This window comes from Monocercomonoides exilis (assembly GCF_001643675.1).
Source record: "Monocercomonoides exilis strain PA203 chromosome Unknown scaffold52-633478, whole genome shotgun sequence".
Taxonomy (NCBI): domain Eukaryota; phylum Preaxostyla; order Oxymonadida; family Polymastigidae; genus Monocercomonoides; species Monocercomonoides exilis.
In genome coordinates, this window is record NW_027150597.1 from 124831 (window position 1) to 138825 (window position 13995).

General features: G+C 36.4%; 4 protein-coding genes across 4 annotated transcripts; 1 reads left to right on the forward strand and 3 right to left on the reverse strand.

The window, feature by feature from the left end:
- Nucleotides 1-2168: 2168 nt before the first annotated feature.
- On the reverse strand, nucleotides 2169-3986 carry MONOS_8933 (uncharacterized protein). Its single transcript, XM_067879383.1, has 4 exons — nucleotides 3937-3986; nucleotides 2881-3871; nucleotides 2631-2722; nucleotides 2169-2554 (listed from the first exon to the last, which is right to left on the reverse strand). The coding sequence occupies exons 1-4, from the start codon at nucleotides 3952-3954 to the stop codon at nucleotides 2393-2395; spliced, it is 1263 nt and encodes a 420-aa protein (XP_067720604.1). The 5' UTR covers nucleotides 3955-3986; the 3' UTR covers nucleotides 2169-2392.
- Nucleotides 3987-4113: 127 nt separating this feature from the next.
- MONOS_8934 (Protein disulfide isomerase) lies at nucleotides 4114-5924 on the forward strand. Its single transcript, XM_067879384.1, has 2 exons — nucleotides 4114-4438; nucleotides 4503-5924. The coding sequence occupies exons 1-2, from the start codon at nucleotides 4161-4163 to the stop codon at nucleotides 5833-5835; spliced, it is 1611 nt and encodes a 536-aa protein (XP_067720605.1). The 5' UTR covers nucleotides 4114-4160; the 3' UTR covers nucleotides 5836-5924.
- MONOS_8935 (uncharacterized protein) lies at nucleotides 5848-8704 on the reverse strand (the record flags this gene model as incomplete). Its single annotated transcript, XM_067879385.1, has 1 exon — nucleotides 5848-8704. The coding sequence occupies one exon, from the start codon at nucleotides 8702-8704 to the stop codon at nucleotides 6101-6103; it is 2604 nt and encodes an 867-aa protein (XP_067720606.1). The 3' UTR covers nucleotides 5848-6100.
- Nucleotides 8705-8938: 234 nt separating this feature from the next.
- MONOS_8936 (uncharacterized protein) lies at nucleotides 8939-13892 on the reverse strand (the record flags this gene model as incomplete). Its single annotated transcript, XM_067879386.1, has 7 exons — nucleotides 8939-9953; nucleotides 10063-10963; nucleotides 11053-11919; nucleotides 12037-13410; nucleotides 13498-13552; nucleotides 13607-13740; nucleotides 13820-13892. The coding sequence occupies 7 exons, from the start codon at nucleotides 13890-13892 to the stop codon at nucleotides 8939-8941; spliced, it is 4419 nt and encodes a 1472-aa protein (XP_067720607.1).
- Nucleotides 13893-13995: the final 103 nt, after the last annotated feature.

Here is a 13995-nt window from a genome sequence, read left to right on the forward strand (position 1 = left end):
CAAATGTAATAATTCTATTTTAATAAGTACTCCTTTTTTCCATACAAAAGCAAAAATTGAACTCATATTACAAGTGATTTTATTATTTCACTTAGGCCTGCAGCAGCTTCAGGCCAGATCTCTTGCAGGTCTTGGTGAAAAAATAACGGGGGAAATTTTTGCAATTTGCCGGAAAACTTGTTATTCGGAATTCTTCTCAAAAAAGAAAAATTAGGAGGTGTTGGAAAGGTTGTCGAATTGGATGAGTGTTTGTTACGGAAAAGGAAGTATCATTGGGGCAGATTCAAAAAACATGTTTGGATATTTAGAATCTATGAAAGAAATCCTTTGTGAAACAAAACATTTATTATTCCAGTGAAAAAAAGGGATTCAAAAACTCTGCCTAATATAATTACAATAACCGTTGAGCATGGGACAATGATATATTCAGATTGTTGGAAAGCTGACTCAAAGTTGCAAGAGTTAGGTTTGGGGTCCTTAACAGTTGATCAAAGAAAGGAATTTAAAAATAAAACAACAAATTGTCTTGCAAATAACACCGAAGCTGTCTAAAGTAGGTTAAGAAGGTATTTGCCACCAAATGGAACTAGTTTGCGTCACATTGAAGGTTTCATTGCTTCATTAAAATTGTAAAAAAAATAGAAAAAGTTTCAATACAGAAGTTATTTGAAATTGTTTTTGGATGTAATCCAGAGAGATACGAGAAAACATATTATAAAGTTTACGAAATAAGTGAAGATGAAACTGAAACAGCAACGAGCAGCATTTCATCCGTTGGAACAGATGACACAGATGCAACAATTCATTCGATTGAGAAAAAAACGGAAGATGACGAAGAAAAAGCTTCCAGTTGGGAAGGATCTGATACAGTTAAATTTTTTGAGTTATTATTTGTTGACACAAAAATTTTCATTTCAAAGCTCATTGAAAAAATTTGAAAACTTAATATGGGTGATTGTTTTTGAAATCATATTTTTTGGGACAAACTTTTCGATTTGAAAATTTTGTTTTGAATTTTTGTGCATAAACACATAAAAATGACAACTCCTATAAATTCCATCTTTCAATTTCTTTTTCATCAATTTTAGTCTTTTGACACAATTGAAATGATTTTCACATTTCAATGATAAAAACATTTTCTCTGACAGTGAATTATAATAATTATCCTCACCACGAAAAAAGTTATGATTTCTAAAATGATCACCCATATTTTGATATTTAATAAAGGGTTTGATCAAAAAGGATGCCATGATCTGAAGTCATGCCCAATATTTTGCGATAAGGAAAAAATAGATAAAAAACCTTGAGATGAATTCAGAACTCAAAAATAATGAATCTCAAATGAGTCTTCCTTTAAATGTGGTGCAAATTTTTTGAACGAATGAACAATGCAACGATTTGTTCCAAACTTTTCAATATGGCATCATCAAAAGTCTAACATTCATTTGCATAATTATAAGAAAAATAAAGAAAATTTAGAAAAATACAAGAAAATTACGAGTGAAACAAATTTCGTTGAGCAAATGAGTGATTATTTTTGAAATCATAACTTTTTTTTGGTGTTCTGTATTTTCAACTTCAGCTTGTCATAGGGAAAAGCTTTTGAATTCAAATGCTTAATTTATCACAACTGTTTTTTGATAAAGAAAACCAGCTGAAATAAATATTCAAATGTCTTTATTGAGGCTTTTCACTCATCAGTGATCATGAATTTACGTTCAAAGGAAATTCTTGAACCGAAATTTCTGAATGAAAAAATATGATTTCAAAAATTATCACCCAAATATATAAATATATATAATTATCCAACATCACAATGTGATTTGGGACGATATTTTTTGCTTGATGAATATTGTTCCATTTTTCACATTTAATTATATTTCTCAATTTCGGAAATCTTCCTGTTTTCTTTTCTTTTCTTTTCATTTTTTTTTTCCTTTTTTTTTCCTTTTTTTTTTTTTTTTTCATTTTTTGTTTGTTTCAGACATATGATTTGAGTGCTTGTCATTTCACAGAGATATTAGTTAAAACTCCAAAATTTTGTATTAGAAAATATTGCATAAAAAATTTATAGAAGAATTGATTTCTTTTGAAAGAATAAAGTATCCTAAAACTTAAAGGTTACTTTGAATTCAAAATCCTAAAATGATTTTTGAAAAAAAAAAAAAAAAAAAAAAACAAATCTTTATTGATATAATAATTAAATGTCATAGTAAAAGAGTTAATTTATTCTATTAATTGAAACAACGCAATGAAACTTCATTTATATATTTCTGTAAGCATTCCTTTCATTCGCTAAATATAACTTTTAATAATTTTTTGTGATATCATTATTCTCCACTAAGTTTCAAGCTTATTTTAGAAGTCACTTTTTCAAGATTTGCTAAATAACTCATTCAATTTTTTTCCATTTCTTTATAATTCTCCATCTGTCTTTGAGCTGAACATTTGTTCTGTTCCAATGAAAACCACTCTTCTTCACAATTTCTGCCCAATGGCAGCCATAACGCTTAATGCCTTGAATTAAAGCTTCATCTTCTTTTGCTGTCCATGGCTGGTTAATAATAAAGATTAAAAATTTTTAATTGTACAAAAATTGATTGAGCGTTTGTAATGATAAGAATAAGTACCTTTCTTTCAGTGATTTTGGTTTTTTTCTTTCCAGCCAACTTTATCTCTTCGGAATTACATTTTGGATAATCGCGCTTTACAAGGAATTGATCTGAAAATAGAAAGAGAAAAAGAAATTTAATGAAACAGAAAACAATGAAACAAACTCGAAAAGATAAAACAAAAATCAAAAGAATAAACAGAATATAAAGAAAAATTCAAACATAGAATTCTAAATGTTTTCTGATCATTTTTTTCGAAATAACAAACTTTTTGAAACAAGTTTTGATTCACCATCACAATTATCATCATCCTTTTTCTTTTCTTCTTCTTCTTCTTCACCTCGAGTTATTTTATTCATTTGTCTTTCAAAAACATTTTCTTCTCTAACGAGAGATAAATTTAATGTTTTCTGATACAATTCTTCAAAAGTTTTGAAGTGAAATCTGATTGAATGCGATTCGTCACCCTCATCACCTGTTTTCTTTAAATCATCAATTGCATCAATATCGTCTTGATTTTCAATATCAGAAATCTCTTCCACATCATTTACATCATCAATATCATCTAAGCTTTCAAAAAGAACATGATCATGCTTTCTTTTCATATTTTCTTCAGAATCATTCAAATAATCTCCAACAGAAGATTTATGCGAACTTGAACAAAGAGGTGGATGATTTGTGTGGCAAATATCTGATTTTTCTTGCTCTTTGAACACGTTTTCTGAAGCTGAAAGCAGAGAAGATAATTCTGATGTTATTTCATGTAATTGTGAAACTGAGAAATTGTCAAATTGAAGTTGTTGATGATCTTCAGAAATGCTTGAAGTGGGTTTCTTTGTCAATCTGAAATTCTTTTCATCATTTGTTTCCTCAATTGAAACTTCATTGCTTTTACCCTTCGATTGAAAAATATTCAGTGGAAGTTCTTTACTTAAATCAATTTGAAAATCAGAATTGACACATTGTCTTGAAACATCAATCAGATTAGTTGATTTAGATAAATGTAAAAATGGACGATATGGACCAATACTTGGATTTGAAGAAATGTTACTTTTAGAAGAAGAGATTTCTTCATCTTTTATTTCTAGTTCGTCAACTTCTTTGTTATTTACAAATGCATTCAACCTATTACGCCTTCTACGAGAACGTTTTGATCTTTTTCGTTTACGTCTGGAAGATTTTTTGGAAAGCGAAAGCATTGCTTGAAGAAAATATTGGATTGATTCAAGATCATCGAAATCGAAAGGATTTATAATTGTCTTAATAATTCATTAATTCCAACGAAATAATTAAAAATTCATTAAAACAAGAAAAAGACATATACATTCGCTCCAATTTGCATAAAAAAAAACAAATGAGCATTTCACAAATATCATAATGGGAAATTTGTCGAACTCGAGAAATACAACAACCAAAATGATGCTCATGGATTTGTTCTCACCCTTTTTATCTTTTGCACAGAATTGGACATTTGAGTTTCAAAAAATTTGTTAAGGGGAACATATCATGTCATTTCCCACTTTTCTAAATTGAATTGAAATCAAACAAATGCACACATTTACAATCTTACTAATTAATTTATTTTCTTGTGAATTATTGAGATTGACTTCGGAAAATTTTACTTCTACAATTGAAACGAAGCCGACATTTGTAATGTTTTTCCAGCAGTGGTGCTCCTTTTCAACAAAACTATTTCCAGAATTATTGGAAGCTGAACAACAAATGAAAGATGAAAACATTGCATTTGCATCCGTTGATTGTGGCCAATCTCCAGATTTATGTTTTCAATATGTTAAAAATGGATATCCAACAGTTTTCCTTTTTCAGTTTGCTCATTTAAATTTTCATAAATTAAAAGCATAACATATCATTTTAAAACTTTATTTACAGAAAAGATTCAAAGGTTTTGTATGAAGGAGACAGAAATGCATCAGCAATTCAGAATTGGGTTAAGTTGAATTTGGAACCTCCATTTACTGTTGTAAAAAACATAAAAGATGCAGAACCAATAATCAAGAAGCATGAGTATGCTATGGTTGGCTCATTTGCTGCAGAAACAACTCCAGAATTTTTAGCTTTTAAAGAAGCTTGCGTGAAAACTCAAACGAGAGCTGTTCGAATTGCAATTGTTGATCAATCAATAAAGCATCCATCAATTAAAATGATTCATGTTCAAAATTCCTACGAAGAAAGCAATCCTAATCAAAAGTTTTCTCCTGAAGCAATATCTCATTTTGAAAGAAGTCGATCAACTCCATTGGTTGTTGAGTTAAATCCACTAAATGGATATGAGCTCACTCACAGCCATGTACCAGTAGGATATTTCTTCTACGATCCTTCTGATGCTAAAACAGATGCTTATAAAGATTCTCTAAATGAAATTGCAAAAACACATAGAGAAGAAATGCTGTTTGCTTTTGTGAATTCTCGAGCATTTGGAAGAATGGCTCCTCCTCTTGGTCTTTCCAGCAATGAATATCCTTCGTTTGCAATTGAAAAAGAAGTAAAACCTGAAGAAGGCGGAAGCATCGGGTCAAAGGCGCATTATGCAGCTCAAGAGACAGGACCACAGCTTACAATGGAGAAAATGAAGCATTTCATTAACAACTTCCTAGCTCGTTCACTGAAGCCCACAATCAGATCTCAGCCTATTCCCAAGTGGCAGCACTCGTCTGTTGTGCAGCTCGTTGGAAACACCTTCGAGAAGGTTGTCATGGACCCAACAAAGGATGTTTTTGTGCGACTTGTTACTCCATGGTGCATGAAGTGCAATCGAACATCTCCTCTATTCCGAAGAGTCGCAGAGGATTTGGACGAGATAAAGAAAGGAACCACCGAAAGCAGTTATCCAAGGGCTGTAGACGCAGCCAGTCGTGTAGTGCTTGCTGAAATGGACGTTTCTGAAAACGATGTTCCTCCATCAATAGTTGTTGAAAACCATCCCTTCCTCCTGCTATTTCCAGCCAGCGACAAAAAGCACCCAATCCAATGCACTGAGTGGTATTCATATGAAAAAATGAAACGATTCCTGTCTAACACACTGAAAGACTATGAGCCGTGGAAAAGTGGATTAAAGTTTCCATTGCAAATTAATGAAGATGCAATTGCTGATGAAGATTCCATCTATCAGTTTGGCATTAATGAAGCTTCATGGAGAAATCCTCATCCTGCCAACAATGCAAGTGCAAGCAAAGCTGGTGAAACAAACAAAACAGATCTTTAACATCTCATTTCTTTGAATTTTTTTAATTTTATTTATTGACATTTTCAAAAAGAGAAAGGGCTGATCTTGCGTGAAATAGAAATCTTCCCTTAAATACAACTTTTTTTTTCAAATAAAAGAAAATGGAGAAAATAATTCAAAAAAAATTAAAAAATAATCTGAAGTGAAAGACGTTATTGAAACATTCAAAGTTTACAAAGACAAACAATGAAAAATTTGCAAGCATGGCATTTGCTGCTGTTCAAGTTTGAAAATTGCAAGATGATCACATTTCTGAATCTGGAAGAAGCTGATTTGCAGCGGCAGAAGGCATTTTTGTGTATATTACACGAAGTCTCCATCCGCAAACACTTCCCCCCTCAAGTGATCGAAATTGAGGCACGTAGATAAATCCAACATCGCTTCCTTCATCTGCGCGAGAAGCAACTTTCACTTCAATATGCATTACTCCATGAGGCATAAGTGAAAACGACTTTGTTGAAATCTCAAACAAATCTGGGCGATCTGTTGTAACCACAAACGACGTGGCACTGCTGATCGAATCGTTTCCATTGCTAAACGGCAGAGATAGCCATGTTCGGTGCATAACTGGAATCTCCGTCCTTAAATATTGCATTGGAACGTATTGAGGATTGATTGTTGTTGAACAATGAATTATTAACGATTCCTCAACTTTGCCTTGAGTTTGGTCCACAAAGTTCACAAGTATTTGCTTATTTCCTGGGATATATGTGGTGAACAAAAGATTTGAAATTTCTTCTTCTCTCATAATTAACCTACTTCCTTCCGATGCAGCTAAATCCACATTTCCAACAATGCTCTTCTGCACAATTTCTTGAGGGACCTCTTCAATTGTTCGAACTTTTGCGCTGTCATATTCACCTCCTGGGTACCACTTCAAATCACACCGTTTTAGTAGATCGTTCATCATTTCTTTGATTGACTGCTCATCCATGTCTCTCTGCCCAAGAGCAGTAGACAGTCGATGGTCTCTTCGTTTTTCTCTTTCAACAATCACTTCGCTGACTTTTTGCGTTATATTTGAGAATGCACCGAGCTCCGCTTCGAGATGAATTGCTGGATGGGAATATACAACAATTTCCCAAATTTCATAGAGCCAGCTGCACAAAGGATCGTTAAATAAAGCAATCTCAAAAGAATACGGTCTCACTCCGTCTGCTCTTCTTTGAAGTTTCTTTGAAGTCTGACCGAGATCTCCAGTTGTTTTGTTGAACTCGTCTACGAAAGCCTCGCATTCATATTGTTGCATTCGTTGCTGTTTCATTTCAATGTTTGTATCTGATTCGTGACAACAAATTGGAAGGTTCGCAGGAGACGGGCATCTCAAAGTCACAACCTGCCTAAGAGTCCTTTCCCCTTCATGTAACAAACCTTCTGGCCCAAGATTGCTTTTTGTTTCTCTGAGCTGTTCCTCTTTAACATCGCTAAACCCTTCAATTTCTATTCTCTTTCCTTTAAATGTTGTCGTTTCACTTACAATCACCTTCTTTGTCATGCAAAGTCTTTCGTCATCTCTAATCATCTGAGCTCCTCCACGATTCATTCGCTTGCTTTTTTCATTACTTTCATTTGCCCAATCATCGCTATACTCATTTCGTTCAGCAATTGATTTTAAAAATGGAGGTTGTCCGCCAATGAGATCTCTTGTTTGCAGCATTTGGGGAAGCAACAACTTCAAATCGACTCTTTCACCCTCTTTGCTGTGTATTCGTATTGTTTTGTCAACATGATGCCCAACTGGAAGAACAACAACATCGCTCTTCAGCATCGGCATGAGCGTTTTCTTTTCGACAAAGCTGATTCCAATAATTCGTGGACAAATTGCTGGAGATAGATTTATTGGATCTCCAAAAGGATCCTTCAGCTTTCCGAGTGTTACTGTTGGCTGACTTACGATAGAGTGAAGCAATCCTTTAGAACCTTCTTCTGAATCAGATGAATCGCTTTCTGAATCGCTTGCTTCAAATTCACTATTTAATGAAGAAATACCAGTTGAAGAAGAAGAAGAGGAGGAGGAAGAGGATGCGCTACTTTCATTTCTTTTTGACTTCTGAATCAAATGTGAGTTTATACACACTTTTGGATTCGACAGAGGAGCAAAGAACTGTTCTTCTTCCTTCAAAATTGAACTAACCTCCTTTTCAGCTGATGCACGACTTGCCTTGTTTCCTTCGTTTTTAAAGATCACCCCATCTCTTTCATCAAAAAAGGATATTCCATTTCCTCCGCTTTTCAGTGATTGAAACACAAAGCCAATTGTTCTCTGTTCATTCCCGTCCAGCTCAATCAGAGTTTTCCTCTTGCTCTTCTGTGAGCGGGTGCTTGAAAGCTTCGAAACAAGGTCAAATCCAACGCCTGTGGAAAGTGGCAGCTGCTGTGTAACCTTTCCTTTTCCAAGTGCGGCAGTTGATAAAGACCCCATCACGTAATCGAATAACTGAGCCTGCTTTTGCTGAGTTGCAAAATTATTCATCATAAATTGTCGGTTGTCAACGTTGAATGCATTTGAAGGATCCCAAATTGCTCTGTAATGCAAACGCTCTTCTTCAGTCAATACAAACAGTTCGTCTTCATCTTCAAAATCATCATCATCATCAAACATATCAATATTTTCAGATAAACTACTTCCTTTTGATTTGATTTTGCTCTTTTCTTTTATTCCCGTTTTTTCATTTGCAAATTGGGAACCTGAATTTTTCAATCCTAAGTTTTTCAGTATTCTTTTGACAATTCTTTTGAGAGGCTTTTTCTTCATCTTAACTTCAATTTGAACAGGAGTTGATTGCGAGTTTGTGATTGGTATCTCGAAATACACAGGCTGCGCAAATGAAGGATAGATCACTTTCATTATGGATGAATTATGCATTTGCATTGCTTGTAGTTTTAATTGCTTATTCTAAGAATATCAAAGAAGAAGAAGAAAAGAAGGATAATGATAATCGTCGAATAAAAAAATTAAAAAAAAATAGAATCAGTTACTTCTAAAAATTTGCCAATATCTTAAAATTGAAAAAATTGAAATAAAAATTGTCATAAGTTCTCAAATAACTTCAAATTCTTTCTTATTTAATTCCATAATTCATCATACTTTTTCTCTGATAGCTCTAACTTCTTCAAGAGATGAACACATTCTCCTCATCAAAGCTTCAGAATACTCACTGGCTGGTTCAATCTGCTCTTTCAAAGGCCTTTCTATCCGCCCAAGCCAAACATCACCAAATCTGACCATTTTCCCACTTCTCACAAGACCTTGAGTCAGCCATTGAGATGTGAAGCTTTCAGCTCCTTGAATAGTACTTCTTCCTGTTCCTGCGACTGATTTATTAGAAGAAGCAATTGCAGGATTCGATTCATTTTGCTTCTGCTCAATAAGCCATTGTACAAATGCCCCACGGCTGAAGCTGTGGCGAACTCTGTTGTGTGTTACCTCAACAACAATTTGGCCCATCCAACGAAGAATTGGAGGATGAACATTTCCTCTTCCACCTCCGACTCCAGCTCCAGTTGCAGATGAACGCATCATGTACATGGCACTCTGTGATTGCATGAAAGGCTCTCTTGTTTGACCCATGGCGTAAAATGGTTGCGGAGATGGAGATTTCATCAAAGTGCTTCCAGAAAAAGCAGATGGAGTCGCATTCTGAACAGCATTTTGATCGAACATTAACTGCTGCAGATCAGCGCTTGCTGCATCGAATGCATCACAGTCGACTGAAGGAATAGGCTCCCACAAATCAATTGTTTCCATTGAAAAGTGAGGAGCTCCATCCTGCACGGCCGCAGAGAACGATGACAGAGAAAGAAATCCAACAGCAAAAGGAAGACAGCTAGTGGCATCAAATATCTCGATTTGAATGGAGTGGTCTTTAAGGTATTCAGGAAGTGTAAGCGAAGTGTTTGCAGATGTGGATGCCGCATCGCCAGTCAAGCGATAAGGCAGAGCTGTGCTAAGAACAAGAGAAGATGAAAGTGGAGTTGATGAAATGGAAGATGGATCGTCGCTTTTCGAAGTTGTTGCGACAGCTGAAGGTAATGAAATGGATGGAGAATGGATAAGAACATTGTCATCCACAGAAAGCGAGCATTCGAGCGATCCTCTGCAATTTGAAAGATGGAGAATAGAAAATTTAAAGTTTAAATTTAATGAATATGAAAAATATTAAAGTTTATTACCATCTTGAAAAAAATACCAATTAAATATCACACCCTGTATTTGAGGAGAGGCTATAAACTTTCTTTGACTGAGCATCTCCTTGATATCCGTCAGAGCTTCCAATCTCTGAGCGAATAACTCCTTCTTCACTCCAGCAACGCGGTAAATTGAAAAATCGAAAAGAAAAGACAGGCTTTGCAGGAAACTGGAGTTCAGCAATTTGTTGTTGCTTTGGTGACATTCTGCCTTCTCTGACGAACGAAACGAACCGAAACGAGAAGGAGGAACACATTCCATCTGTCTGACATTCAACCAAGCGACGCTGCGGAAGCTGCGGAATAATCTGGACAGGAGAAGGAGAAGCCTGAGGAATCACAACTATCTCAGCCTGATGCTGTGGCAAAGGCGGTATTTCAGGAGGTGGCTGTGCTTCAACAGGAGGTTTTGGCTCCACTGGTTCTGGAATTTCAACCTGTTCTTTCCTGTTGAATTTCCAGGGTGGTTTCACATACACTGGCAGGCGCTGATAAGCTTCATCAGGAAGGAAAAGCTTAAACATAATGGATGGCTGCTCAAATGTGATTGGCAGTCCTGTTGATACGCTGTGTGGTCCAGAATCGTAAAATGGTAAAGTCGACTTGTGAAGAGTCTCAAACGGGAATGTTACCTCAGATTCTGGTGGAGGCAGAGCGCCCTTCGGAACGATTCGTGAGCAACGCTCAGCTATTGCTGCAGGTGTTTGCAGAGGTGGAACATGGACCATTCCCAATGCATCTGCAAGATCTGAAGAGGAGTAAGCATGCGTTTGATAAGAAGAAGAAGACGACGATGAAGATGAATGCTCCCCTCCAACAATAGCCGACTGTGATTGAATTTTGTTTGTTTTTGGCAGAGATCCAATTATTCCATCTAAAGGTCCTCTTGTAGGATCGAAAATCCACCATCCATAGATACCTTGACGTTTTTAAATTTGGATATAAGAAACAGAAAATTACAAAAGTATTTTTTAAAAAAGCAATATTAATTAAATGCAAGTTTCAAACCAGGAAAATAGCAACTTATTGTCGGAGATCTCCGAAGATATCTCTTTGTGGGTTTATCAGGCAGTGTAGATTTAACTTTCAATTTCTGTGCAATTTTTGGTGGGATGTGCAGATGAGGGCATGATATCAGCATCTTTTTCTTCATTGGATGCAACAATTTCTCAATCAAATAATCTTTTTCAGTCCGTTTGGATTTTTGTCTCAGAATCTGTGATTGCATAAACGTCCTTTCTCTAATTGTGCCTTCGACGAGTGTATCACTCATCATTCCTTTCATTGTCTCATCCAACGTCGACTCATTCAGCCCCGTCATTGTCTCATTCCCTTCATTCTCATTCAATTCATCCAGTTCTTCATCTATTCTTCTCTCTTCATCTTTATCCTCCTTATCCTCCCCCTCTTCCACTTTCTCTTCGGCGTCATCGTCGGACAAGGGTTCTGATCGATACATGAACCAGAACGGTTTGAACTCTGTCCATCCGAGCCATATCGTCCGTGAAATCCCCTGTGGCAAAGCAATCCCAATTCTTGACAATGCCTTGTGCCCTCGTTCTTTCTCCCTTTGTTTTTGCTTGTCTGCGTCTATTTCCGTTGTGATTGGGATCTCCACGTCATATCCAACCACACAGATAATCGAGGTCTTTGGATGAGGAGTCACATAAGGGATCACGATGGGCTTTTCAAACTTGGCTGGCTCCATCACTTGGAACTTTTGCGAAGATGCAGCTCTGGTGCGAGTTGCCCTCCGCTGCTGTATTGCTGTGCCTGTTTGCACAAGCTCTCGCTCGAGTATGTCTCCAACAACCTTCATGCTGTTGTGCTGGCAGATCATAACTTTCTTTTTGACAACCTTCACAAATCTGCTGTCTGTAAATTAGAATGATAAATACATATTTATTTATTCAGAAAAAAAATGTGTTGTTATTATAATTCGCATAAATAAGAATGAATAAAGTTATTTGAATGAAAAAACAAAATGGATACCTTCATCCAAGTCTTGTTCCCATAAACGTGCGCAATTCAACTGGTTTTTCAAAACTTCCTCATATCCCATCGGAATCATCAACTGGAAATTGTTCAGTTTCAATGTTAATGTCTCCTGTCTTATTGGATTCAGGAAGGAGCATCCAAACAGCCAGGGCCTCTCTCGTGCTATTCCGCGAGTGACTGCATATCCTTTGCAGAGCTTAGCTTTTCCTTCGAGATGTGCCAGTGCCAAATGCTGCCCTCTTCTGTCTATTCCAGCATCTGTAACAGAAAGCGCATCCTCAGAGCCTCCTTCTCCACTTCGTGCAACAGAACAGCCAAAATCCTCTTCTTCATCCCATATCAAATCATCCACCCAGTTTTCTTCTCCAACAACTGGAACAAGTGGAATATCCGAAGCATCACGGGCAAACTCAACGGTATCATCGTTCGAATCATTAAGCTCATTCGAAGAAGCATCTGAATCATCTGAGTGTTCGTCTTCGTCTGATTGCCCTTCTTCTCCACTTCTCCTCTTTGGAGTCTGCGATTTTGATCTCCGCTGCATCTGGTCTCCTGCTTCTCCATCGTCAGCATCATCTCTTATCTCCACGAGTCGCTGCCCATCTCCTCCGTCCTCTTCTGAATTTGTTCCATCGGCGTCTTCATCATCAGTGCCTTCTATATTACCGTCTTTTTGTCTGCTCTGTGCTTTATCTTTCATTGCATTCCAAGCTTTTGTTCCAGCAAGAAGAGAAAAACGGAGCGCTCTCATTTGCTTGTAAGCATAATCCATCCCATCGCTTTTTTCCACCCTCTTTAGAAACGCCATTTGCTCAGCAAGCTCCCGTGGCAGCTTTCTCTTTCTTGCAAATCGCATCATCTCCACAAACGAGCGCCGAGCATTTGGTGACGGCGACCTGCTGAGGCTGCGGTTAGTTCTTCCCGTAGCTCCGTCCCTATCAATGTTTCTCCCGCTACTCATCACGCTTGCACTTCTTTCAGCACTGGCGCTTCTTTTTCTGCCCGTTCGCGATGGGGAAAGGGTTCTATGCCGAAACGGCGACTCTCTAATAGGAAGTGGAGATTGAGAGCGCCTTCGACTATAAGATGTTTCCTCTCCAAAACTCAATTTATTTCCTGCACCTGGTGTTTCTCCCGTAACTGCAGAGCAAGCTTTTTCTGCAATGTCGTGCTGATAGGCTAAGTCGCGCCAAAAGACATGATGCAGTAAGAATTGTACATGAGGAGATATAAGTCCAGGTGGAGTTTGACTGCCGTTTCTATTATCGAACATTGTAAATCCAGGCAATATGTTGCTAAACTTAGATAGGTTTCGAGCTGTGCATAACGTATAACTGAAAGAAGCATCCTTTATTGTGTTGAAAATGGCTAAAAAAAACAAAACAACATATTTGAAATAGCAATGATAATGATACTTATTATCCACAAAAATCAAAGGAAAAAATAGTGGCAAACCATCTTTTGATAGATCTCCATAAACCATCAAAGCTCTTGGAGTTCCAGAATATACCTTTAAATATTTAAAGAGTTATTTCATCAACAAAACCAGAAGCAGAAAGCAAACTTCTCCAGTTTCTTTTTTGTTTAACGATATTTTTTTGCAAGATGAAATGTCCTTCAAGCTTTTAGTATCATCAAGTCTTAAAAAGCTCCATCCAAGACCAATTTCTCTTTGAATGCGAGTCAGTTTATCAACGACTTGATAAAAAAATGTTAAAATAGAAATAATTATGTTGCAATTAAAATCACATTAAACACAAAATGAAGCATAACATACTGACAAGAACAATTTCTATAACAAGCAAAACAGAATCATCAGGATTGATTAAAAAAAATGTCAAATCATTCATTGTGCATCGCGATTCTGTCGTAGTATCTTCTTGAGGTCTATGCAAAGGACTTTCGTAAGTCTCACCCTCCCATTTTCGACTGCTACAATTGTAAAATGAGAGA